Genomic DNA, 27970 nt, shown 5'->3' on the forward strand with positions numbered 1-27970 from the left:
TGAAGGCAGCATAGGTGCATCTGAGTCACAGTTGCTGTTGACAGTGAGCATCATTATACCCTGAGCTACAAGTGGATGACATTTTGTAGTTTTTATCGTCTCTGTGATAGTTCTAAGATAAGAACTACCGGCTCCGCGGCTTTCGGTACTGATGAAGTGTTTTTAAACATGAAGAGACCCCCGAGGCGGTCTCAATGACGCTGAGCTCACCACTCTGGAAACACTACACACTGCACGTCAACGTCAGCGTTGGATACGTAAAGGTAAAGTCAGTTACATATTTCAATTTTCTCGGCGCCAATTAAATCCTCATTTGAACAACTTTTGTCGTTTTACAAGGATTTATTTAGCTGTACGTTACTTACACTAAGCTCGAATGTTTACCCATGGTGTCTTAGGCCCCGAGCCATGCCTCGGTCCACAGTTGAGCTGTGAATCCGCCATAACGTCACATCGAGGCAAGGACACGGAGGCGAAGTCACTGTAGCATTCACAGCCGGGTTTACCTCTTGTGTGAAGGGTAAGTTAACGGTAGTCTGTAATAACTGCACATTATAATGTATGTCACACCTCCTGTTATATAAAGCTATTGGGACTGGATAAGTTAACGTTATGTATATTGATATTCCGTACACATCTAACGCTAGTCAACAATATTAATGACATTAGCCTGTTGATTAACTCTTGGCGGTGCATGGTGGCGTATGCAGATGTGATGTCAGCTGTATAGCTAGCTGTGCTGTGATATGCTGTGCTGCTAACCAGCAACATTTCTGCTAACACTGCCCCTGAAATGAAACAATACAAGGATTAGTCATGTTGGATTTATCTTCCTTGATGTTGGGTGTGCTATGCATTTAGGTGATCAGCGTGAGAACTAATAAGTAAGGTTTCTCCTGCAAAGCCAAATGTGTGTTAAGTGGAGCTGAACTCTCGTCTTCATATCTGACAATACGGTGTTCATATAATCACACTCCATCCACATGCAGCCAGCCTCACATGCTCAGTGTATCTTGTCCCTCTAGCTTCCTTGGAGCTGGGTTAATATCACCACACATGCCACCCCCATCCAGCTCTCCTCGTGCTCACAACACTGTTCAATGTGTCTCTTCCTCCAGGGCTGTGTTACAGACATGCATCCACCATCCCGACAGGACTATGTATCTATAAGCTTTGCTGGACAAGGAAGTGGAGGATACAATAACAGTAAGCAATGGAGGAGGCAGTCCTGCTGGAGGGTAAGTAACTTGAGTTGATTGTAAAGGTTTTTTCCTTTCTCCTGTGCTCTGGATTATCACCTTGTGCTGACTTTAGCTGCTGATACTTGCCAACATAACTGTGGAAAAATGTATCGCGGCGAGCTATTCTTTCCTTTGCAGTAATGTAGAGCCAGATGTTGGACCCATGATGACATTTTGCAAGGTGCACTGTGTAGCTTTACAGAAGAAATGTTAATCAGCAGAAGAAGACCTTCATTGACTGATTTTTTTTTGTTTTGTTTTAAATAAACAAACTGACCTTAAAGGACAACACAATGTCATACTGTTTTACTTTGTCTATCTGTGGTGGACCCTGCCACCTTTCTAACTTCAAACAGTGTTCTGTGACCTTATTTTCCTCTGAGAACAGCTTGTTTATTCATTTCTGGAGAAAATACATATATTGTGAGTTTGTATTATAACCTCATTAATATTGTAAAAATTTAAATTCCAAGTTTCAATTCCTTCTCCCAAACTACATAGTGCCCCTTTCAGAGTTAACTATCAACATAAGGGCTGTGTCAGACGGGAAAAGGAGTGACATTACATACTGCTCACCAAATATCATTGTTAAGCGTTCAAGCTTATGCTAATTTGTCATACCATCTATTAAACAAATAGGTGGAATGAGATATTTCATACTTGAGAAATTCCTTTTTTAAATTCTTTGACCTAAAATTGTAGAGTGGCATAGCATAGCTGTCTTTGAACTTCTGTTGGTTTGGTGTCGGCGGTGCCGCTCCAGATTCCTCTTTTAGACAGTGCTATACATACATATACACACCTGTCTTTCACCATTGTTAGAAGAAATTCCTCTACCCATTTTGAATGACAATTGTATGTTTTTGCCTTCTCCTGTGGAGCCTCTGCCATGCTAGCTACCTTGCAGACTGTCACCATGCAGTGCCATATATTGACGATGTCAATATGTCAATTTAATGTTTGCGACAGCCAACATACTCTTCTCTTAACTCATTGGTCACTTTAATGCAGCACTTGCTATGCTGAAAAAATGCATCTGAAACGAGAGAGAGAGGCTCTTGCAAAACTGAACATAAATCAGGCATTATTCATTTGTGTATTTATGTTTCCATTATTTATGTGGCTTTGATTTAAAAAAAAAAAAACATTTTAAAAAAATTAAAGAAGCTGCTGCCCTCATTGGAGGTGATCTGGTACTTTATTTCATTAATGTTACCAGTACTGCTTTTCAGACAGAAAGTGGGCATGAGTAGCAATGAGATGTATGATAACCTAGTCCTAGTACACAGTGTGGTATCAGCAGAACATAGCTGTCACTGGTTTCAAGTAGGAGAGGTCTCTGTTAGAAACTAGACCTCACCTGATCAGTGCACCACAGCAGCACTAAATATACTGCTCCCCTGCTTTGTAGCAGCACTAGACTTGAGTGATGAGACTGGCCAGTTGCTTGTTGATCCAGATAAAGCCCTGCACAGTTGGAACCATAGAAATTATTCAGGAACTCGATGGAAGCTGATGTAATTTTCAATCTCTCTCCCCTGTGCCTACAGAAATGGAAACAGCTGTCCAGGCTGCAGCGAAGCCTCATCCTCTTCATCCTCGTCCTCCTGTTTATTTGTGGAATTGCTTCTTATCCTTCTATTACTGAACACCTCAGCGGTAAAGCTCTCCCACATTAAACATCTACTATGATATCCCATCAGTCTGAGCCACTAGCATGCTATAAGAACCTCTTCGGAGCCGGAGTTGTTTAAGTTTGTAATTTTGTTAAAGATAAAGTAAAGACTTGTAACAATATTAATAATTAAGTAACCCTAGCCTACCACCCTTGAGCTGTGTTATTACATTACTTTTATACTTTCATATGAAATCTGTTCGTATGTGCCTTCAGGCCTTACAGAAGGAGAGCATGATACAGAGAGTAACAGCGACCTGAGGCCCGTCATCCCACATGTGCTGCCTGAGCCTGTGAAACAGGTCCAACCACCACTGCCCGAACAAACCTCACAGGTTCTTATATCTCTGCTTCTGTCCTTTGAGGGGTAGCTCAGGGTTTCCAAAGAGACTGGAGCGATTACATTTTAATGCTTCTGTCCCGGCGACAGCGGTGGATGGAGGCATTATGTTGTTGGGTTGTCTGTCTGTCCGTCCCATTCTTGTGAACACCACATCACAGAAACACCCTGAGGGAATTTCTTCAAATTTGCTACAAATGTCCACTACGACTAAAGCATGAACTGATTAGAATCTGGTGGCCAGAGGACAGTAGTCAAGGTTGCTGTTACCCCACAAAAAATGTAACTCAATTATAACTCAAGAATTCACATGATGCGGTTATTCTAGTTTGAAGGGTAGACAAGTTGTCTTTGTCAATTAGTGTTTTTACATTCAGTGTCAATGTTAATCAGGTGACTTATAGCAGAGGTGGGAATTGTGGAGTCATCAAGTCATCTCCATGCCATGTATTTGTTCTGCTCAGTCACTGAACCAGGTGCATTCACTAATTAGCTCACCTTCCTGGCTGAAGAGCTGTGCTGATCAGACTCAGCTGGTTTAGTGCATGAACAGAACAAATACATGGCATGGAGATGACTTGATGACTCCACAATTCCCACCCCTGACTTATAGTGATATTTTGTGTCTTTTGATGTGGGGTTGTGTGAGGTACTTATCCCTGGTCAGTGTGTTACCTGCAGTAGACAACTGTCATCTCGCCGTCGGTGTGGAGAAGCAGTGTGCAGATGCAGCTTCCAACTGTGCGCAGGAATACTGACGCTGTATGGTTGAGGGATATAGTGGCAAAGGAAAAGGCTTTTAACAGCAACGGAAAGCGCCAAAAATGTTGAAGAGAAAGCGTAAACTTAAAAGAATATCTGTATTTTAGGTTGGACTTATTTTAGGTGGCTAAAATACGTCTTGTTACAGTTTCAGCTGTACAAAGCCCTCCTGCCTACCGGTGTTGCAGATTGCAGGTCACTAAAAATACAAAAAAAAGTGCAAAATTCAGGTGATTATTAGTATTGAGAAAACTATTTTGCACATATTAGAGTTGTTAAAATGGGTCCAGAATTGGAGTTACGCCATAGGATAACAATGCTGACCATAACCCTTTTGGCATGAAGATAGTTGGGTATCAACACTGGACTATGGAAATAAAGTGTCGTGCTGAGCTGACTTCACCTTCACTGAAGACCACACACTCTGGTATTTCTCATATCCTGATGGCTAATTCCTCAAGCACTCTAACAATAAAATAAGATTAACTACTATAGTGCCTAACAACTTAACACTATAGTAGTTCAATAAACATCAAATACTAGTATATTAATTTTACGTGATTCAACATTTCTCCAACTCCCTACAACCTGAGCAAAGATGAATACTGCAAAGATGAAGACAGCCTAATCGCCACTAAAGATGGATTGCTAACAAAAGAAAGATGCAGTGCACACAGGTGTGAGCAAGATTTGTGATCTAAAATTGTGCTTGTTCCTCTTTTGAAGTAATACATCTGCGGCAAGCTGAACAGCTCAGTATTGTCAGCACTGGCAAGTAGTTGAGGCCCAGTGAATGTTGGAAGATAAACTGTGATTCTCACAATATTGTCATATATGCAGGCTAGTTCATCCACTTAAAAGCACATTATCTCATTCACTTCCAGTGGCAACTCCCCATACAGGGGATAGGTTTGGTTTCATGTGTCCATGTTTTGAAACATTTGCCTCTTCGATTCCTTTTTGAAACAGTGAAGGTGAATAGAGTTATGTTTGTGGTTCTCATGGCTTTGAAAAAATACTTCACAGGTTAGACGGTTCTGGTAATATATACAGCATTAGTTCTTTCAGAATTCCAAGCAAAATTGGTGTTGTAGCTGAAGTCTCCTGAGCCAAATTGATATTGAATCAGATCATCAGCAAGTTAAGAATGTGTGTATTACATTTATATATAATATGGATCTGCATTTCCCTCCTAATGGCATGCTTACATGAAGTGAGAATTTTGATGTTTAAGTGTCTTGTTTATGTCACCATTTGCCACAGAGGAAATTATCCATTAAGAGAGGACCGCCTTTCCTTCAGAATCGTCTTCAGAAGAAAGAAAACGTTTCAAATACAGTGGTCGAGGACAAAGCAGCTGACAATAAGAAAGAAGGGGAGGAGGAGGGGGTCATCAGGTGAGACTTGGAGTGTGATCAAAGTGAAAGTATATTTTTGGTTGTATGAATATTTTTGTATTATTTATTAATTGTCTGGCGACTTTCAGCTGGCGAGGGGCGGTGATTGACACTAACCAGGCCACGGAAGGCACGAAGGATGAGGAAAACAATGAGGATTCACTTGCCAACCAAAAAGCCAAACCATCGAAAGAGTCTGGTATCTGCTGTTTTATTTTCCGGTTCATGTGTGGATTATGAGTTATAATAATTGTAATAGTTCTCATTCAACACTTTTGACAAAATAAAAGCAACTGTAAGTGTGACCATTAAAGCTCTACTTGAGAGTCTATTTGTAAATTGAATAAGTGGAACATTTCAGTCTCTTGTTTCTGAATCACTTTGAAGACTTGGATGGGATAATTAACTGTCATCTTGTGTGTATTGTGTGTTCCAGCAATCAACTGGCTGGAGGCGGTGCGGGAAGCTTTCAGACATGCATGGAAGGGTTATAAAGACTTTGCTTGGGGCCATGATGAGCTCAGGCCCCTCTCCAAGTCCTACAGCGAGTGGTTTGGCCTAGGTTTGACGCTTATCGATGCCCTGGATACAATGTGGATCATGGGGCTTAAAGAAGGTAGATTGACCTGTGTGCCTTCTAACTTTGAACTTCAACCTCTTAATTAAGTCTTTGATTAAAAAGATTAAAAAGTAGGCAGCTTGCAGCGGATGAAAGCTGTAGTCAGATCTAGTGTTGCAGCAAAAAAAAAAAGTCAAAATCCCCTCAAAAAAAGCCTCTCCACCATGGATCAGTACGTTTTAGGATGTTCCAAGCACTCCTATGCCGTTTTTCCACCAGCACTTTTGGCTGCACCAAGTCCAACCGAGCCACGCTGATTTGCTTTTCCATCACCAGAGTAGGGCCAAGTCGTGGTCACCCCGCTTCCAAGCTGGCAGTGGTGACAACTCACAACTGTGACCAACCCATAACAAGCACCCATCTCCCCCTAAAACCAATATTCAACTCATGTCTGTGCAGGAATTCTGAGAGAAAGATGTTTTTAAAAGTCAGTGTGTTCAGCTCTGAGTACTTTCAAGCTTCTAACTGAACCTCTTTAGTTTCTGTCATCCTGTTTGTTCTTTCAAACAACGTTTCCTGTAATGCTGCTTCACAATAAAAGATTTTAAATGACTCAATAACGAGGGGCTTTTATTGTGAAGAAGTCATAGTAAATGGAAGGATGTTTGTAACTTAATTAGCAGAGTGACTTGATTAGCAGTGATTCTTCGATAGTACTGCGGGGATTGGGACAAGCGTGTCATTGGTTTAAGACACACCTTCAAGCAGGTAGCCCAGTTGTCATGGTAATGCAAAACCTCAGTCGCGCCGGGCTGCCGTGCCGAGTCAAACCGAGTAGAGCCAGGCCGGCAGATGTAATGGAAAAATGGCAATAGTTTCTCCATAATATTTCTAAATGACTCCTGTGTTACACTCTACCATTCATATTGCTCCAGAGTTTGATCAGAAATAGGCTTGCCGAGGTATATCTACCCCATGCAGCAGCGGGGCCAGCAGCAGAGTCGCAGCACAGAATAACAGGAGTCCCATTTCAAGTTCAAGCAGCTCTTTATTGTTCCATTACTTCCACAGACTGTATAAAACTACTCCCTGTCATATTTAAAATTGATCCACTGTCAGAAAATGCTGAAAATGGTTAGAAAATTACCATTGTTTTGCTCAGCAGACGCATTTTTGATGAAGGGAGTGCAAACTGAACACATTGTATTTCCTGTGACTAGCCTACTTCAAAATAAAAGTCAACTTGTGTTTCACTATTTAAATGCTTCTAATGTCAAGCTGCAGCAGTAAGAAATGTTCTGTTTTCATTAGCGGTAAATTAACACAGTGCTCTACAGATAGTGAGCGTCTTGTAAAACGACAGTGTACCTGGGATTATAGTCACAAGCTTATTAGTCAGTGGGAAAATGTCGCCACCGCAGCAGCCCTAATCAAAAGTAACGTGAAATGAGGATTGGGACAACAGTGAACACAAAAGAGATGGAAAAAACATTTCATCACAATTAGCTCAGTTTACATTTGATCTTATTTTAAACCAGTTACATTTATGAAATCATTTCAGATTATATTGGTTCATTCTTAAATGATCCTGTATTCATTCTCAAAAATATTGCGTTGCAGAATTTGAAGAAGCTAAGGCGTGGGTGGCCACAGAACTCACATTCAACAAGAATGTAGATGTCAACCTGTTTGAAAGCACCATCCGCATCCTAGGAGGCCTGCTGAGTACCTACCATCTGACTGGAGACACCCTGTTTCTAGACAAAGCTGTGAGTCAACATACATGGACTCATTTCTTTGCTTCTGTGTAAAAACACTATTAGAAGTTGACACCTACTTCCCTCAACCTCAACATGGGAGATTTTGTGTGATTTGAGCTGAATCAACTGCACGTTTCATCCTGTCTGCTGTCTGTGTGTGTAGTTCAGCCATTTACCTGCCAGCTACAGGGGGCGGCTGCATGGGGCAGCTGTAGCTTAGGAGGTGGAGTTCGAATCCCTGGCTCCCCCAGCTGCATGTCGAAGTGTCCTTGAGCAAGATACTGAACCCCAAATTGCTCCTGATGAGCAGTTGGCACCTTGCATGGCAGCCTTTGCCATTAGTGTATGAATGTGTGTGTGAATGGGTGAATGTGACAAGTGTTGTAAAGTACTTTGAGCGGTCCAGTAGACTGAAAAAGCGCTATAGAAATGCAAGTCCATTTACCATTTACCATTTACAGACCTGTAGCTCTCAGTAACAGAAGAGAGGCACATTAGGCGGGCCAGGAGTTTTTGTATTTATGTAAAGTCATTATACAGAATCTTACATCATGTCACGTTGGAAAACAGTTTCGGAGGCGTATCGGCAATGCTTACATATGCAAGGATACATTGTGCAAGCTTCTGATGCCCACACCCACATTGCTGTGTTACCATGGCCCTAGCCTGACTTACCGGATGTAGACTGCTGGTATAAAGCCTGTCATTGGGCTCCCATTTCCCTCCTTCCTTCCACTATTCCTCTGTTTTCATGACCCCTATCGCTATATGAAACAACAAACACCTGCACGCTAGCAACCTACATGCTGTAAATGGCAAGCTAATGTAACACTAATCTGCTCGCTATTGGCATGAATATCAACAAGCTAGTAGCTTTTACCTTCACTTGTGCTGGGATTGTCAAAGCAATATCAAAGCAATATCAGTTCAGTCAGACTGAAAATCTGAAAACAGCAAAAAAAAACCCTCAAGTGGCTGAGTACACAAGGCAAAGCTTTGTACCACCCATGATAATTTAAAAATCAAATTGAAGTCCGTCATGGTTTATGTGGTCACTTGTAGTTTTCATGCCTTTCAACTGCAGAATCCTGCATGTAATCTGTATTCTTCCTCTGCAGAAAGACATCGGCTCTAGGCTGATGCCAGCCTTCAACACCCCATCCAAGATCCCCTACTCTGATGTGAACATCGGGAAAGGCACAGCTCACCCCCCTCGCTGGACCTCAGACAGCACTGTGGCAGAGGTTACAAGCATCCAGCTGGAATTCAGAGAGCTCACCCGCCTCACCCAGGAACCACAGTACCAGGTAACTCACCAAACGATACAACCTCTCTGATGTCACTAAGGCTCGGCTTTCCTTTTGTAACAGTGCTAACACAGCTTGACGTCATTAGTTTTTTGTAAAATAATATTATGGCACTTCTAAACAGCACTGACGGATACCACTTCCCTCCTGCAGGGGCAGTTCCTAAAGATTGGTATTACTCAATTTACTCAAGTAATTATTTCAGTCCTAAGTTTAGTTGAAAGCAAAACCTAGGCTGCTTAAATAATGTGTGGCTGAGCTGAACAAGATAAATCTTTAGAAAGTTAATACTTTTAATGCAATAAGCTTTCCTCTGGCTACCCTCTAGCTAATGATTTTTTGCTCCCTTTATGGTAAGACTCAAGGAGTAGCTTAATTGTCTCGCCATTGTTTTATCCATCTATTGGTTTTGTGTGAAGTTAGGGTGTGGCATTAGCATTAAAAACAACCACACTGGGCTGCTTGTCTGGCTATAGACGGTAAAAAATGGTAGACCTTCTTGTGTAGACAGTGTATGCCAGCTTTTTCTAGTGTGATCCTGTATGCATTGATACTTACTGGATTTGTTATCAGCTGCTGCTTTCGTTGCCTTGCAGCAGCCATTGTCAACTCTTCCATCGGACTGTGGCTAGCTGTCAACTAAAGGATTATAAATTCGTGGGTCACAAGAGATGGGCCACATTCGAAGCCCCAAGAAGTCTTGTTAACATGGTATGTGACTTAGTCCACAGAGCTGGGGCATTATCCTTACAATCAAGTTTAGAGAAGACCAAAAAAAAAAAAAAAAAAAGATTTTATTAGCATGAGAATGTATTTGAGATGCTGTATGCCCGGTCTTGGTCTCTAGAACAGTCAAAACCCAATCTTAAATCAGCAGCACCTACCGTAGTCATGTTTGGTCTAATAATTGGCTACAGTACTTTTAAAAAACAACAAAAAAAAAATTAGAGTAAATTGTAGCATTATTTAAAAATTGCAAGTCAGGGGTAAATTATGAATATCAAAAGAATTGATAAGCATATTATGATTGCATAATCATAGTATGTAATTGTTATTAAAGTTGCAGTAAGATAATTGAAACCAGCAAGAAAGATTTGAAAGTATCCAACCGCGAAAAAAAAATGCAACCTCCTCATGGGCCTCCCTCGAAAACCAATCCCGAAACACAACAAACCCGGACTGCCCTGAAGCTGGCAGTTCATGAGAGCTGTCCCCCATAATAGCCTATATCATTGTAAACATGTGATTTAACTTAACAATATGCATTGAAAACACTAACTATAGAAAATATTGCGTCTTTGACTTTAATATGATCTGTTCCCCTCTTGAAAAAATAACTTGCAGTGGTTTGGTCCGATGCCTACCAACCCTGCACCTCAGCATGCATTAGTGCTCAGTTTGAGTGTCTGTTGAGCAGTCTCTGGGATAGTGTTGTTGGTGGAGGCTCTAGTAAAGAACTACTTTGCTAAAGTTAACTTAAATCAAAAGATGTGTCTAACATTTGTATTTGCTTCTACCACAGAAAAGAACATAACACATTTACAGATTTAGGAAGGCTGCATTTTGTTTTCCATTACCTCACTGTTCTGGCCACAGTATTCTTAGCGGCTGCGTCTTTTAACATGCTGGTACAACCCTGAAGTTATTTACCGTTCAAATATCCAGTATAGTTTAATAGTAGTCTTCAGCATTTTCTCTATATACATTTAATACAATAGTATTTTTGGATTTTGGTGTCCACTCAGGAATTGCTCTTGCTATGACAATTTGTTCTTCGGCTCAGGGGCTGTTTACTGTGAGTGCAACACATGGTTGTCAGTTTCAAACATCAGAGCATAATTTGAGACCTTAATGTGAGCAGTGGTTGTATAAAAAACAGTAACTCAGTATAGGCCTAGTTGACATCCATTCCTTAGCTGCTTCTTGTCACCTTCTAGCTAGAAGCTTCTCTACACCAGTTTAATAAACACAGGATTGCACTCCCAATTGCAAACCCCTATGTTACACCCCTATCCATGCAGGCACATTAATCGCTAGGAGATGTTGGTGAAACAAGGAGACAATCTCTCACTGGCTTCACAAACACTGTTCATTTTTTGGTTGGGGTATACATCCTGTTGGTGTTGCTGCCAGGATTTGTTTTTGCTTGCTAATTTGACTTTTCCAGAAAAGTCTTCTGCATGTGTGGGCAGAAAAAAGGGAGATCTTTCCCAAGACCTAGCAAAGGTGCATCACTTGCGTATAGGCGGAGAAATGGCCAGACGGATATTTTCGGTCATTATTAGAAGTAAAATTGTATTTATTTTTTCACTCTGTTTTTTGTTTTGAAGCTGGTCCAGTCATGTGTGAGATGACATGAGCCCCCTCCCTTCAGAACCACTGGACTGACCTGTTTATAGACACAGTGTGTGTGTGTGTGTGTGTGTGTGTGTGTGTGTGTGTGTGTGTGTGTGTGTGTGTGTGTGTGTGTGTGTGTGCGTGTGTGTGTCCGTGTGTTCTGACCAATTTTGGGGACAAACACCACAGTCAAGACTGCATTTGCATACAAAAGGTTGGATCCACTGGTCTAGAGTGTAGAGAATACTTTAAGCGGAATGTAAGAGCAGTATTAAGAGGACAGTGTAATAATGAATCATAATCTTCTAGTAGTTCAAATTCAGGGACAAGAGTTTCTCCTCAGACTGGCTATTTTTGCTACTAATACTATTGTTGTTTTGGAAGATGCACAACACTTGGTATTGATCTTTTTGAACAAACTATATGCACTTAGGTAGAAACATATTTCTGTTATCCATTTACTATCACAACATTGATTCAAGCATGTTTCCTGATGGTAGGGTCATACTATAGCTTTCTTAAGTCTTCATAAGCTTCCTAAACTAAGGTTTCCCTCAAGAAAAAGTGTTTTATGTAATTTATTTTGTGTTGATTGTTGACAGAATTGTGTTTCAGTGCAAATTGGTTCCATACCAATTTGTAAAATGTCATTTACATTTTCTAACAATATTTAGATATTTAAATACTTCAGAGCACAAGAAATTATTTTCTATTTCTTGGTGTTGTATGACTGAATGCAGTAAGGTGTTGTGAGATGATGTGTGTCGGAATTCTGAATATATATTGGCAGGGTATTTTTTATTTTTTTTATTAAATTGAAAATAAGAATAATATTTTTTTTTTGTTATGGTCAAATTCCTTTGAGTCCGTAACTAAATGTCATGAAATTCCCCACAGCTTAAGTCATCTGATCTCTGACCTTTGTGTTCCAGGTTGCGGTGGCTGAGGTTATGAAACAGGTCCACAAACTGGACGGGAAGCTGGATGGTCTTGTGCCCATGTTCATCAACACAAACAATGGACAGTTCACCCATCAAGGCATCTACACACTGGGAGCCAGAGCAGACAGCTACTATGAATACCTGCTGAAGCAGTGGATCCAGGGAGGCAAACAGGAGAGCCAGTAAGTCACACCAAAGCTAACCAGCATTCACTTTGACATGACCTTAAAGCACATATAGAGAATATAATTTCTTCCAAACTTAGATAGGCATCAAGCCAATTATCAGAGATAGGGTCAACAATCAGGGCCTCAAGTTGTGTCGGATGAAGATTTATGGCTCTATTTAGACAGTCTATGGAGCATGGTTTAAAGGGCAAGGGCACTCGTACGTTTAGTGCGCAATTCCATTTTGCTAGTTAAACGGTGGATAATCTGGGTGCAAAGTGCAACGCATGGCGCAAAGACATTGTATTAAGACTGAATTAGTCATGGGTGTGTTTTGGCCAAACATAAATCAAACCCATCTCCCATTCCCTTTGAGAGCCAGGTGCGCCAGGACCTGCAGCGTATTAAACCGTGGCACTTGTCTTCGCTGAGGGAAAGGGATGTGATCCTGGTTGCTGGACCCTCTGCCCTGCCGTTCACAATCATCTGTCCCATTAACAACTCTGTTCGACTGCATATGAAAAAATACACTGATATTTCACTGAGGAGAAGGAGCGCTGCTGCTCCCTCTGTGTGTCCACGGATCTCAGTCCATGGATCAACAGGCATAGGTCTTAAAAAATATGATCCTGATCAATAATGGGTGGGGTGAGAGTGGTGAAATGCGTCCTTAATGAGGAAAATGGATGGAAATGAAAACTGTGTAGAAATTGGCATTTTGTGTGATTTGGCGCCCCCCACAGTTTCTGAGTGCAACACCAGTGTGGTAAATACTCATGACGTCAGAACAATGTGATGTGGTGAAAACTTGTATGTTTCAGTGAACATGTATGTAACGCTGTGATCCTACCCTCTCACTGAAGTTACATAGAGCAGCAACAAGAGGCAGAGACACCATAGACCCTGTTACAAGACACTCTACTAGGACATGGCAAAATATACAATATATATATCATCATTATATCCACATTACTGATGATTATTTACCGAATATCCAAAGCGAGCAACACACCAAGCTGCCCAACTACGCGTGGCGGTGCGGCTACTATAGCTAGCAAACTTGGCGGCAGTGAGCTCTGATGGTCTCGTCAATGAATCCCCGGACACTCTATCAAGGAGCCAGCTGGTTTCGGAACTGGAGAATCAATGAGCCTCGCTTTGGAAAGACATGTCTTCATTAATCCAAGAGGTGGTTAAACCATTACAGACCTCGGTGGACGCACCCCACGAAACTGTGAAGAACTTTAACGGCTGCCTTGCTGCTGCAGAGTCCCTGGCTGGGGAAAACTTTGAATGCCTAACAAGCACCGAGAAAACAGTGAAGTTGCTGCAGGCCCAGAACAACTTCCTCAAAGACTGCCTCGAAGACCTTGAAAACAGGTCCCGTAGAGTCAACCTCCGGATAATAAACATCCCAGAGGGCAGTGAAAAATGCCAGGACCCGATCGAGTTCATATGTGGTCTGCTGAGGGAAAACCTTTGGCCCGGCGTCCTCTCCAAATCCCCGGAGCTTGAGAGAGCACATCGTTCCTTGCCCCTAAACCTGGACCAGTAGGTAACCCCAGGCTTTTTGTGATGCGTTTTCACCGTTTTCAAGAGAGGGAGAAGGTGCTTCATTGGGCCAGGCAAAATGAGCTTAAATACCGTGGAGCAATGATGCGAGTGTACCCGGACGTCAGCGCAGGCACTGCAAAGAAATGAGCTGCTTTCAACAAAATCAAGCAAGTCCTCTACCAGAAAGGTGTCAAGTTTAGAATTCTGTTTCCTGCACACCTGCAAGTTTCATATGGGGATGAAACTTTCACTTTTGAGACACCGGAGAACGCACACGCATTTTACAACAAGCAAGTGATGAACAAAGAGTAAGGCGCAGTATGTTGTTCCTGGCTGCCACCCAAGCCTGGGGTTTTCTTCCCCGTTTAATCAGATGAGGCGTCTGCTCCTGCTACTGTACACTACCCTATGGTCTTATTGTTCTGGGGACATCTTTAATGAGTGTTATGGTAACCATGGAAAGGGGTAAGCGCATGATCTGTGTTTACTCTTATCATGCTTCAGGAGAAATGTACATGGACTTATTTTGTTTTGCTTTGTTACTTTGGGGACTTGTTTACCCCTAACTGTAGAGTGCCGATGCCATAAATTATGTTACTTCCCATCAACACTCCGGCCAAAAATATACCCCAGACCTTTTTCCCTTTAAAATATGCTACAGACGGTTTTAAATATTTGGGGGTGTTTATTACTAATTCAATTAATTGACTTTTCTCCAAAAATGTCTCTCTTCTCTTTGAGAGGTGTAAACTAGACTTTGATAGGTGGGGTAGTCTCCCATTATCCCTAAGAGGATAAGAGTTAGCTTGGTTAAAATGGTTGTTTTACCCAAGTTTTTATATCTCTTTTCGCATATCCCCATCCTTATTAAGAAGTAATTTTTTAGATCACTTGATCAATTAATAAGTTCTTTCCTCTGGGGCAACAAAAATCCACACATCAGGAGATCAGTGCTACAGCTCCTCAAAGGTCTCGGTGGCTTAGCATTGCCCAATTCTTACAGTATTACTGGTCCTGTAATATTCATAAACTCTTATACTGGATTAACAACACAGCAGACGACATGCGCCTCGCATGGGTGGATAAAGAACTTGCATCCTCTAAACTCTATCTTCATTCCCTGGTTTGTTCTCAACTCCCTTTGACTGTCTCTAACTTTACCTAAAACCCAGTGGTAATTAACTTTAGAACTAGAATCTGGATTCAAATTAGGAAAAGTCTAGGCCTTCATAGGGCCTCGGACCTCTTCCCCACTGTAAACAATCACCTGTTTCCGCACTCTTGCTCTGATTCAACCTTTCGGACCCGGTTTGACAAAGGGATAACTAAATTTAAGGATCTTTACAAACAAGGGATTTTTATGTCCTTTTCTGAGCTCTCAAAGAAATTCGACTTACCTAATTCCCACCTATTTGGTTTTCCCTAGTCGTCCCCCAGAAACTCTGGTAGACTCTATATTGGCTCTTGATCCTGAACAAAGGCAGCTAATTTCTAGCAAGGCAAGGAAGGAACAGGAAAGGTGGGATAGTGAGGGAGCGAAAGAGAGATAGGGAAAAAACTGTTGATTTTGCTAATACAGTATGTGATAAAGCTTGAATAAAAGAAATATGGTAAAATAGCTCACCATAATACCGATATCACAATTTATACCTTGACCTGTACCATAGCAAAACCCAATATTATTTTTATTCTCTGACCTACTGGCCCACTAAGCTTTTAATCTGTTGCCTTGTTTATGCAATAACTATACAACTTGTCCCTTGTTGTTTAAGTGTTGTTATTGGTATGTTTCTCGTGTTTTTACTTTTTAATTTATATTTTATTGTTCTTTTGTATAGCACTTTGGTCAACTTATGCTGTATTTAAATGTACTCTAATGCCAACTTGTCACTGAAGTAACCAGTACCATCCATTTTATCATCAGGTTTGAATCTGAAATTGCACTAAATAGACTTGCTTTTCACTTTGACAACAAGTCCTCTGCCATTATCTTATCAGTCAACTCTCCTTAGTCTTTTCACATGACAGGTAAAATCTGATCAGGCTTTAATAAGAATGTTGCTATATAAACAATGCAAGGGACAGTCCACAGCAAATCCTCACATTTGACAAGCTGGAATCAGCAAATTCTTGACACGTTTTTCTTGGAAAATACTAAAACTAAACTTATAATTAAACATAAATAATAAATCCTAGCACATTTATTTTATGTCATTTTATTGATCTAGTGAGTGTTACAGCTGTAGTTCTATCCCTACCACATGCTGTATATTGATTTTAAAATGGACCAGTATTGACTTTATATTAAAACATTTTAATTTCAGCTGATGTCAAATGTAGAGATGGAAGTGATTATGTGGTTCTGTCAGCACTGGCAGCATTCTGTTGCTTTGGCTGTGTCAGTGGGACTGATTAAAGATTAATAAAGTGGAACAATCCCCTCCAGACACTCAGCACCGCTTGAGTGCATAGGCTTAGATTAAGCAGCTTTTAGTGTCTGAATTATTTGTTGGAAGTGTGTTTTTGTGTCACTTTAGGGTTTTGGCCTACATTAGCTGGCATGTACGTTAGGTTCAAAGAGGAATATATTTGATGTCTTAGCTTCAGGCTCTGAATTAATTGCAGAAATCATCTGCTGCATGTCTGCTCTGAAAAAAGTCTTAGTCTATATATCACATAGGAGAGTTTCATCCTCATTGATGGCATGCAAGTCTCCAAAGACTTATTTCTTCACTCTACCAGCTGTACTCACTATGGACTACCATATTTCCTCTAATACCGACTGGGCGCAAGGTGGCACACAGTGCAGCACAAGTGTCATTGCTAGTTTCAGGCCGACACAGTTGTCATTTTCACGGCCAGCGCCCACGTTGTGTAAATAGCAAATGTACTTGTGCCATGCTGTGCTCCCCTGAGCGTGTTGGTCTTAAAATGAGGTGTGGTCAGGTGCGCCACCAGAAGGTTGGGCTAGGTGGATTGCTATCTTGAGGCAGCAGAAAGCGACGGTGACATGGACCAACCATAAGCTAGTCTGAAGTCAAAGTCACAGTCTGTTTCCTTCAAGCAAAGCAGTTTATCATCTGTTCCTCGTGTGCAAATGTTATGTTAATGTAGTGATACCCATATTGTTCCTGCTGCTGGAGGATCTCTGCAAGTAATGTCATTCATATTTTCCTCATTGAGGATGTATTTCTCCACCCGTTACTGATCAGGATGATATTTTTTATGACCCGTCCTGGTTGATCCACGGACTGAGATCCATGCGCACACAGGGGGACGCAGCAGCGCTCCTCCTCCTCAATTCAATATCAGTGTATTTTTTCATATTTAGTCAAACAGAGTTGTTGATGGGACAGATGATTGTGAAATGGCAGGGCAGAGGGTCCAGCAGCTGAGGAGTATATCCCTTCCCTAAGCGAAGATGAGTGCTACTGTTTAATATGCTCCAGGTCCTGGCACACCTGGCTCTTAAAGGGAATGGGAGACAACACTCTGATTGGTTTGATTTATGTTCCGGCCAAAACACACCCATGACCAATTCAGAGTCTAAATACTACCACTTTGCACTGTGGGCTACACTTGGCGCCCAGATTATCCACCGTGCAGATAGCAAAATGGACTAGCACATGCCCTAAACGCACTAGCACCTTGCGCTTTACACTAAGCGCCATAGGCCGTTTATATAGGGCCCAATATCTCTTAACAGCAACAGCCGGATGGGATTAAAGAACGACAAAGCAAAGTGGATCAGAATGAATGAATCAAATGTCACCATTGTGTCAGTTTGAATGCAGTAGAATATACCGGGTACATTTATTTGTATGTAGTATGACGCAACATAAAAACAAAACACAATCTGCAAAATGCAAAATCAAAAGTAGGTCATGCCTAAATATTAACATTATGGCCACTACCTTGATAAATGATGAGGATGATAATAGGCCTGGGCGATAAACCGAAAATTTACCGATACCGAAATTTACGACGATAACCGACGTCATTTTGCCCATGTCGGTATATTCGGTGTGTAAAAAAAAAAAAAAAAAGTCGTTTTTGTCTTGTTTGGCTGTGTGTGTGTAGGTAGGCTACCGGTATAGTCATGTGTAACTGCTGCCAAAATGCAACCTCGGCTTATTTTGTGAATGAACATGAGTCAAACCTTTGTGTAAAAGCATAATTACGACGAAAAAGCCACTTTTAAGATTCACGGTAGTTTCGTTTCCAGGTCAAACTCATTTACAATGGAGGTGCACGGGGCAACTTTTCTGTAGCATCAAAATCGCTATTTTTAAAACACTAAGAAGACTCGACACAACATGAAACTCTGCTCGTAGTATCACCAGGGTCTCTACACATGAACACGAGCATTGAGAACATCGTTTGTGGACACAAAGTTTGCTAAAAAGAAGGTTTTTGAACAACTCACGTTAGCTTAGCCGTCCTGCCAGTCGAGATGCGTCGATCCCCGATCGCGACTGGCAGGACTGCTACTGCTAATGCTAACGTGAGTTGTTCAAAAACCTTCTTTTTAGCAAACTTTGTGTCCACAAACGATGTTCTCAATGCTCGTATTCAGGTGTAGGGACCCTGGTGATACTACGAGCAAATTTTCATGTTGTGTCGAGTCTTCTTAGTGTTTTAAAAATAGCGATTTTGATGCTACAGAAAAGTTGACCCGTGCACCTTCATTGTAAATGAGTTTGACCTGGAAACAAAACTACGGTGAATCTGAAAAGTGGCTTTTTCAGCTCTGGAGGAAACATTGGGTTTGTACTTATCGTTCATTTATCGTTATCGAGGTGAGTTGCTCAATATATCGTGATATTGATTTGAGGCCATATCGCCCAGCCCTAGATGATAATGAGGTCGTCTTTGCTGCCGTCAGTTTTCACAGATAGTCCACAAACTCTGAAAGACTCTGATGTTCAGTTCCAGTTTGTCCCAGGCAGCAATAAACGTCTTTTCCATTGCAATAATGTCCTTTTCTGAAATCCTTGTAGTGCCGACAGCCTTGCCACCATACTAAACTAATAAAACAACTTTGTAGATCAGGGTCTTTCTGGGCCATTGTGGTTTGACGTTGAAGTGAGAGTTTTTCTGGCCAAGCCCTGCTAGCTACAATCATCTTGTCTTTATCACTCACTAGATAGTATATCTCCAGTGCTTTATTTTTTAAATAATTTTTCTTGATATTAAGTTATGTTTGCCCCACTCTGAGTACCGAATAATCCACTCTGGAAGCCTTGTCTCTACGTCTAAGATAACTTTCTTCACCACCCCTGTAAGCCCTACTTCACTCTTCAGCTAACAGCAAATCACTCTTCTCTCAGGATAGAAAGCTGCACATCACATTGACCTGGGGTTTCCTCTATACCTATACTTCAAAACTCTGTCTTTGAATTTGAAATCAAATCTCCGTCTGAGTGCCATGCTCAAGTTTATTCTCCTCTCTGTCGGTCAAATGCAGCTACTGCTATCTATTGGCACTATTATGTTATGTATGTTAATAACTACAGTTGAGACATAAACACACATAGACCTGTGGTGACTGAAACAGGACGATAATATTTTAGATGTAGTCCAGCACAGCAAAGTGTTGAAAATAGCATGATTATATGTTGAATTTATTATACATATATTATATCATTATAATATGTACATTATACTTAATTGACATATGCATTTTATGAAATGCACCAGGAGTTTATCCACCCTTGTTTTTATCACAGACTGTATTTGGGGGCTAGCCTTTATTTGTTCAAGTCAATCGCACCCTTGACCATTATCGGAGGCCCAGCTTTTTACTGACTAATGGTTTTTATTTGAGGTAATATGATATGTCAGTGTGTGTTTGATTAATTTCCCCATTGATTGTTAAATATCTCTCTCTCTCTCTCTCTCTCTCTCTCTCTCTCTCTCTCTCTCTCTGTGATTTCAGGCTTTTGGAGGACTATCTGCAGGCAATAGAGGGTGTAAAGAAGAACCTGTTGCAGAAGTCTTCACCTAATGGCCTCACCTTTGTTGGAGAGCTCTCACATGGACAGTTTAGCCCTAAAATGGTCAGTAAACCTGTGTTTCCACAGCAGTACCTGGGTTAACTCCTCTACTTTGGACTGGACTGGGTGGACTTTTTTTCCGCTGCTCCGCTTACATTCACTGTCACTCCTTACACTCCGCCACTCTCTCTCTTTTGCTCGACCACACATTCTCCACAGACAGCACACATTTGTTGTTGTTTATATATTACAACAAGGAAATGAGCTTCACTTGAGAAAATGAAGACTGGGTCGGTTGCTGTTGACACTCGGCAAATTACTAATGTCTGTGGTGCTTAGTTTAGTGTTTGTCTATTGTTTTTTTCCAACCTACTGCAAAATATGACAACTACAGTAACTTAGAAATGCTAAAGGTATAAAATGCTACTTTACATTTAAAGCAAAGACAAAAGGCAAACATTTCTGAAAACTAGTTTGAAGTTCTTGGCTTTTGTGCCTATATGGATAACGAACTATAATCCATTTAAAGATGCATTACTCAAAATCAGTTAGGGATATTGGGATATTTTAGTGTGTCACTTGATTGTTTATTCTGTGATATGTCTGAATTTTTTTTTGTTTTGTGAATATTTTTGGTAGCTTACAATAATGCAACATATTTAATTTGACTTTCATTGCATATCCATGCACATGCATATATGCACCCAGTTAAAACAACAAAATATTGTTTCAGATATTTTTATTGAGAAGCAAACAGTATATCAAAAATACAACCATCTTGGTTTATGCAATGCTTCTTTGTTTTGTAACATAAGTAACAAAGATGTGCTACAAGTAAATAAATGCAAAACAATAGATGGGAGAAAAATAGAAACAAATACAAAAATAAGTAAATAAATAAAATAAAATAAAGTGATTAAGTAGTTGTCTCCCTCCCTGTCCCACCAAAATATTGACAAACCTCCTGAGCTGAGTGTAATTTGGTGAAAGTGATGATTGATAATATGGATTTTGGCATTCATCAAAGATGTTAAGATAACTGAAGCTGCAGAGATGAAACTATATTCAAACCAATTCATCATTAATTCATAAACTAATAATTGAGGTCAGTTTGAGGCACCAGAATGTATTTGTTAACACGGCTGGTTGTTTACTGTCTGTTCTTGTGGGCTTTTTAGGACCATCTAGTGTGTTTCCTGCCGGGCACTCTGGCTCTCGGTGCTCACAACGGCCTGCCTGCTGATCACATGGATCTCGCCAAACAGCTGATGGAGACCTGCTACCAGATGTACGTCCAGATGGAGACTGGCCTCAGTCCAGAGATCGTCCACTTCAACATGCATCAAGGAAGCACCAGAGACATTGATGTAAAGGTAGGTAGAGACAATGCTATCAAAGGGTGAACAGAGAGTGTCCCTACATAATCATGCAGTCTTGTCCTTTACCATCTTCAACTCTGATACAGTAGCTACAAAGTACTTTTGTGTCATTCTTGATAAGGGCATTACCTACATTTCTGAGGGGGGGTACATGTGACCCAAACATCCCACTGATCACATACTTAATTGTCTGAGGCTGTTAAGGAAAATGTTCTATATTAGAAATGCAGGAAAATGTGACAGAAAACCATCCTGTTAATGTTTAGGAACAGAGTGACTTAGGCAGATTTTTTTTACAATCAGATTAGGCTCATTATTTACTGTTTATGTCTCTGTTGTATTCTCTGTGATAGCTTGCTGACCGACACAACCTCCTGCGACCAGAGATGGTGGAGAGTCTCTTCTACCTGTATAGGTTAACCAAGGAGCACAAATACCAGGAGTGGGGCTATGAGATTCTCCAAAACTTTAACAAGTACACTAAGGTCAGTAAAATGGAGGCCGTTACATATTCCTGTTTGTAATTTTACTGTGTGGATTTAAGCTGCCTATCCCCAACAAGTTTCATAACAAACCGTAAATGTGTTTGACCTGAGGCTTGGAAAAGAGACAGCTTGCCAATCTATAGTAAAAGTGCTAGCTTGACTATTGTAGATATAATAAAACAGTTTGACATTTGACTAAAGGCAGTTTATTCAAAACACTTCAGCTGTGACTGTGCTCATTTACATCGTCAGTGTTAGGAAATATTACATTTTTGCACCCATATTGATAATTAGGGTAGGGTTTACTAAATGACCCCTTTTTTTGTTCTAAATTCTAGTGAATGGTTTGTGTGACATTGGACAAATTCTGTGTGTTTCCTTCAGGTTTCCTCTGGTGGCTACACCTCCATCAATAATGTGCGTGACCCGGATTACCCGAGCCCGCGAGACAAGATGGAGAGCTTCTTCCTGGGAGAGACCCTGAAGTATTTGTACCTGCTCTTCTCAAATGACTCCAACCTCATCAGCCTGGACCAGTATGTCTTCAACACAGAAGCTCATCCCCTGCCTATATGGCCTGCCACTGCGTGACACACAGGCACACACACACACACACACACACACACACACACACACACATACACACAAATTCACATAGGAATACATATGGCAGATAGAATTGCATGTATAAACACAACAAACATCTCAGGGTTGGTCTAATACCAAGATAATTCCTTCATCTCGTGTTTCAGTGAGTGAATGTTGTCCAAACAACAATCCTGAACACAGACCACTGATGGAAAAAGCCTACTTTTTACTGTTGGAATCAATTGTTTGCTATGTGCTGATAGCCATGGGAAAATGACAGGAGCTTAGTTCAGTTTGTGGCTGAGCTTTGTTTATTTATTTGACTGGTCATTTGAAAGAGTTAATGCTGGAGAAGCAGAGGAAGGCTTCTGTCCTCATCACCACCCAGCATTAGGAAAAACCTGATTGTGACTTGAATCAAAGATGTCTTAATAACGCATTATGTGGATGAAGAGGAGTGTCTGGTTGGACTGATACAAGTATTTGAAAGCTGATACTGATATTTTCAGTTAAAAGCTGCTCATAGCATATATTTGGTTACAGTTCTGCACATTCTATTTCTAACATCAATGACCATTTTTATGTCATAAACAAAAATCCCTCCAAAACTTTGAAGACTTACTTTTTCACCCCTGCATTGTATTCTTATGACAGTGGAAAGGTTTGTGACACAGTATTTAGCCCATTATGAAACAAAGCCTGTGTCTGCTCTGGACGTCTGACCTTACTGCTGGGAGTGACAGCAGGCTGGTTGCCTTCGTAGCAAAACGTTCCCTGACGGCAGCCAACAGCTGTCTGAACTGAAACCAACTCCTGCCTACTGCACCTACAACCTGACTGCTGTGCTGACACGTCTGAACATGGGTGTGACTCTTGCAGGGATATCAGATAAAGCTAATTCCTCATCACACTGTGTAATATATTCATTATGTGCTCTAGCTAGAGCTATTCTCAGATGCCCTCCCTTTTATGACTGTAAACAGGAAATAAAGCTGAGGCTTCCTGACAGGGCATGATCGTGCCCTCAGTCCATGTATTTGCTGTCTCATGCTGCGTTCATGTCACACAGGAAATGTGACTTCACTACATGAAAACCTCACGTCAGGTCAGCATGAAACACGGCTTGGAGTGTTCACACTGGAACATCATTAATGAATGAAACTGAGCACTCGACCAGTACATGTGGAAGCAGTTGTTACCCAACTCTGTAATAACAAAAATGTTTATTACAGACTTGGGTGATATTTGATATGACTAGATCGTAATTGACTGTGAAGGTATAGAATATGAACAGATTGTAAGGGTTGAAATATGCTTCATGAGAGGTTCTTTATAAAGTGATACCCAGTATTTAAATGGCGGAGCTGGTGCCCATTTGAACTACTGAAAATAGTGATGGGCAGTTTTTGTAGCCCCACGTCATATTTTACAAGCTGATATTGTATGTTTTACATGTCAAAGTAACTATAACTCCAACTGAGAGAAATGCAACAAATAAGTAGAAAAGTAGAGGCAATAAATAACATGGAATAGCATAAAATTAAAATATTGAATTACCCTAAAATTGTACGTTGAGTCATGTACTCAGACTTTCTACTATTGGCCTTTATGTAGCTATGACTGGTATCTGTTGGTAGCGCAAATCAAGGAGCAGGACTAATTTATGTCCGTATGAGATTTTTGCATTAACAAAGGCAGGACCTTGACTTGTCAGGTGTTTAATATGTGGCTGGAAAAGACAAACATGGACAGCCCTGTTTGGTAGTTCTATCTATAAATTGTCAATTCATCATCCAGAATGTTAACATCATGTTAAATGTAGATATCTCAATTTAATGTGACCTACACTGTGATTTGGTCCATGTTGCCCTCTAAGTTATATATTATTTCTGCTTTGCTTTTGCCTATCTTGTTTCATTGCTTTGATTCAAAACATAAAAATGCATAAATAAGTCTTTATCTATTCGGAGTCTGGGAGGCATTAATGAAGGCAAACCCTGAATCTTGAATCAACTTCTCCATTTTACACTCACTGGGCTGAGGTGTTGTTCAACAGTGTGGTGGTGACCGGTTGGTCATGTTACCCACAGTGTGAACATTTGACACATGGCTTGGTGATAAACTCTGATCTGTGAGGAATGACGTGTTACTGATAAACTCATACAATCCCACACAGCACTAAAGTCTGGCATGTATGGCTGGCTTAGAACTAATTAAAATGCACTTCCAACTTTTCCTGTTTAGTCCCGTGTGACACGAATGCAGCATCCGTCTGTACTCTGGACCCAGATGACCTTAGTCTGATCTATCAGATTTATTTATTAACTGTGAAGTTTTTGTATTATGAGAACAGCAACGGGTTCTTTGCATCATTGATTTTTGTTGTGAGCAGCTGCTCGTTTCACACAATGTTCATTTCTTTCTTCCCCTGTAGGGTGTCCAGTACATCGTTTTTTCTTTCAAGTGAGAGACTGCAGTTGTGAGATCATAAATCTAAATTTAACATAATATATTGATTTGTAGTGTATTTTTAAAGGTATACTAACAGTTATCCTGATACAGTGAGCTCTCCTTGTGTTTAGTTTTTGTAGCTTCAGAGTAGCTTGCAGTCATTCCTGTTAATATTACTAGTTTACATCATAGCTCTACTTGTAGTTGTTGATTTTAAAAATTTGTATTGAGACCAAACTCCTGTATATTCACTTTTATTTTTGTCCTTGGTGTTGTCTCACTCGTGCCTTTAATGTTGCTTCAGACAACATTCAAATGACAGCTGTTAACTGTCTGTAAATGTCCATTTCTATCCATTCAAGCTCTTTTTACATGTGCATACGTTGCTGATTTTCCGCAGCATACGGTCATTGTGATAACTGCAGATATGTCTATTTTTACAGTAGGACAACGATATAAGGATTGATGTATTTGCAGCAGTCCCTCAAAGCAATCATTAACCCTTTCATGCATGGTGTCCACTACAGTGGACAGATATTTGAAAGCCATTTTAACCATTAAAGTTGGTGTACGATGTCCCAATCAAGCCTCGTCCAAAATTCAAAGAACTCTGAGGGAAGACCAGATGAACCAAGTCCCTCTGGAATAACTGATGAATCCTCCAGTTGTCAGAAAACCAGATAGGTTAGAACATATTTTTTCAACTTAATAAGGTTTTAGAAATACTCGTATCCAGATTGTACTAGTCAATGGATGTTATGCACCAAAAGGTATGCTCTTATTCTTCTTCTTTCTTTTTTTTTTAAGATCAGTTTTCCTTTATTCAAAATGGTAAGGGACAGCTTTTCAGCTTGCCCCCCTCCTAGTGTTTTCCTGTGGTATTACTGTTGGTGGTGCTGTCGCAAACACAGAGTAAGCAACATGGCTACTGCTAGCAGTCTGGCTACTGTCCAATGCAAAAGCAAGCATAACAATCCCAGTTTGAGCTAGAAACCCTGATCTCAGTGGTGTGAAAAGGCAGAGTAAAACACTCAGTTGTATAAATAAGCAGGCAGGTTTTGTAGAAAGAATGCTGGTTTTGAAAGCGTTTCAAGACCCAGTGGTAAGAAGAAACCCTGTAGGGGGGACAGACTTTGACAACACCAGAGTGCTCTCCATCGAGTGCTCTTATTTTAACTAGGTTTCTGTCATGCTCCTTCACTTTCTTTGCCTCCTCCATCAGCAGGGTTCTTGTTCTTTTGCAGTGTAGAGTTTAGTTATCAGAATTAGCTTTATTGGCCAAGTAGGTGTGGTGGTTTACATTACACATAGACATACAGTTAGAAACGAGGACAAGAAGTTCTTCCAGTTGGAAATACTGACAGGGGAAAACAATGCTTCTTCCTGTTTTGGTTGTGCAGCGGCAGCCTCACCTCCTTTGTGTTGTAATTCTTCCTTAGTTTTTGCTGGAGAAATCCAGCCTGGTGGCAGACCAAAGAGCATAGTGAAAGCGAGGTTTGTAGGGATCTATAAGCAAAAAAGTTGTCTATTGCCAGTTTAATAATTCTATTTAAGTTTAAATAGTAACATAATTTTAAATAATCTTCAGATGTTATCTAAATAAAGTTTCAGTAGGCAGAATATACCCTTTGGAGGATAACATCCACTGGAATGGAAAGATGTGTTTTCAGTCACAAAAAAGATGTGCCAGAAAAATGTTATTAAAATCTGGATTGCAGTATTTCTAACCTCTGTTTAGTTAAAAAAATAAAAGGATTCAAGAGTTATTCCAGGATCTCTTTTTATACCATTGGTGCATAGTGTCCACTGCAGTGGACACTTGTGTTATTCTTTCAAAATCACATTTGTTTAAAAAAAAAAGTTATTGCCATGATTAAAGAGAATAAACAAAACATATTAAAACATGTTACTTTGTGCTTTACTAATTGATGCATGAAAGGGTTAAAGGGTTAAAACTTACATAATGCTAATCTCTAGCAGTGTTTAAATTTAAATCCTGCCTATAAGGGCTGTGTGATTCCTCCCTGGATGTATTTCAGCATAATGCCTGAGCCAAAGATGTCCTGAAGATCTAATCAACCCTGGTGTTTGAATTTGTTTAGGGTTTGAACGATGAAAAGCCATTTCCTCCAAAGCCACCTCTTTCAGGAAAAACTAACAAAGGAGATATTTTCAGTGCTTTTGATAACAATTCCATCAGTGTGCTGATGCTTATATTTGCATATTATAGCTGCAGCCACCAAGCAGACTGCTTTAAAAGGAGGCTGCACACAGATGCACTCAGCTGTGAAGATACAGAAATAGAGAGAATTCATTTGTTTGTTGTCATGACTTTTGTAGTGACACCACCACAATGGACATTAAAGTGTTCTTCAGCCAGAGTGGAACGATTCAAACCTCATTTAGTGCAAGAAAAATCCAGGTGGGATGCAGGTTTTACATCTCATCACATATTTGAACAGTTAAGCTTTGGGTCCATCTTGGAGCAGCTGGAGGCCCCATTAAATATCCATTCACAGGGCCCCTAAGGAATTATGGGTATTGAATTAGATTTTTTTTTTCCAGGGCTTTAGAAGTGAACATGCACTGCCATTTTGTAGAATACTCTGGGTCAGGTGATCTTTGGTTACAGAGTGACGAACTGTCAAGGAGCAACATGTTAAAACATACTTTTGGGAATTGCACACAAAGTACATTTGCAGATACTGTTGCAGGGACACATGAACTCTGATTGTAGACCCACATGTCCACGTTCCGTTGTAAAATGATTGTAAATAGAAGATTGCTGTACAAAGTTGAAGAATGATCTCTTTAATTTCTTGAATTTACAGAAATGGTTCATTTGTTTATTTTTTTCAAATTTGTCTTTGTCAAACACAAAATGTTTTGTTGATGTCACCTGGTGGAAAATAAATGCTGGATCGGCTTTAATTATGAAAAGAAAATATAGAAATTAAAGAGATTTCTTTTAACCGAAACAGAACATTTGTGTCCATTACTGACTAAAAACAAAGCAGCTCTGCAGAGCTCC

The 27970-nt window shown here is 40.4% G+C and overlaps 1 protein-coding gene across 1 annotated transcript; it reads left to right on the plus strand.

The window, feature by feature from the left end:
* Positions 1-27922, plus strand: man1b1b (mannosidase, alpha, class 1B, member 1b). Its single transcript, XM_084359947.1, has 15 exons — positions 1-263; positions 399-520; positions 1119-1238; positions 2792-2900; positions 3133-3251; positions 5282-5415; positions 5505-5614; positions 5852-6031; positions 7595-7743; positions 8853-9041; positions 12311-12501; positions 19979-20099; positions 21215-21409; positions 21769-21900; positions 22285-27922. Exons 3-15 carry the CDS (start codon positions 1134-1136, stop codon positions 22489-22491), a joined length of 1941 nt encoding a protein of 646 aa, XP_084216073.1. The 5' UTR covers positions 1-263; positions 399-520; positions 1119-1133; the 3' UTR covers positions 22492-27922.
* Positions 27923-27970: the final 48 nt, after the last annotated feature.

This window comes from Pagrus pagrus (assembly GCF_965226575.1).
Source record: "Pagrus pagrus genome assembly, chromosome: 8".
Lineage (NCBI taxonomy): Eukaryota > Metazoa > Chordata > Actinopteri > Spariformes > Sparidae > Pagrus > Pagrus pagrus.

Bases quoted from the DNA above. Each gene is read 5' to 3' on its own strand.
- man1b1b (XM_084359947.1), top strand. From the start codon at position 1,134: ATGCATCCACCATCCCGACAGGACTATGTATCTATAAGCTTTGCTGGA. The intron at 9,042-12,310 runs GTAACTCACCAA...TTTGTGTTCCAG, and splicing joins CCCAGGAACCACAGTACCAG to GTTGCGGTGGCTGAGGTTAT. The intron at 21,410-21,768 runs GTAGGTAGAGAC...TCTCTGTGATAG, and splicing joins CCAGAGACATTGATGTAAAG to CTTGCTGACCGACACAACCT.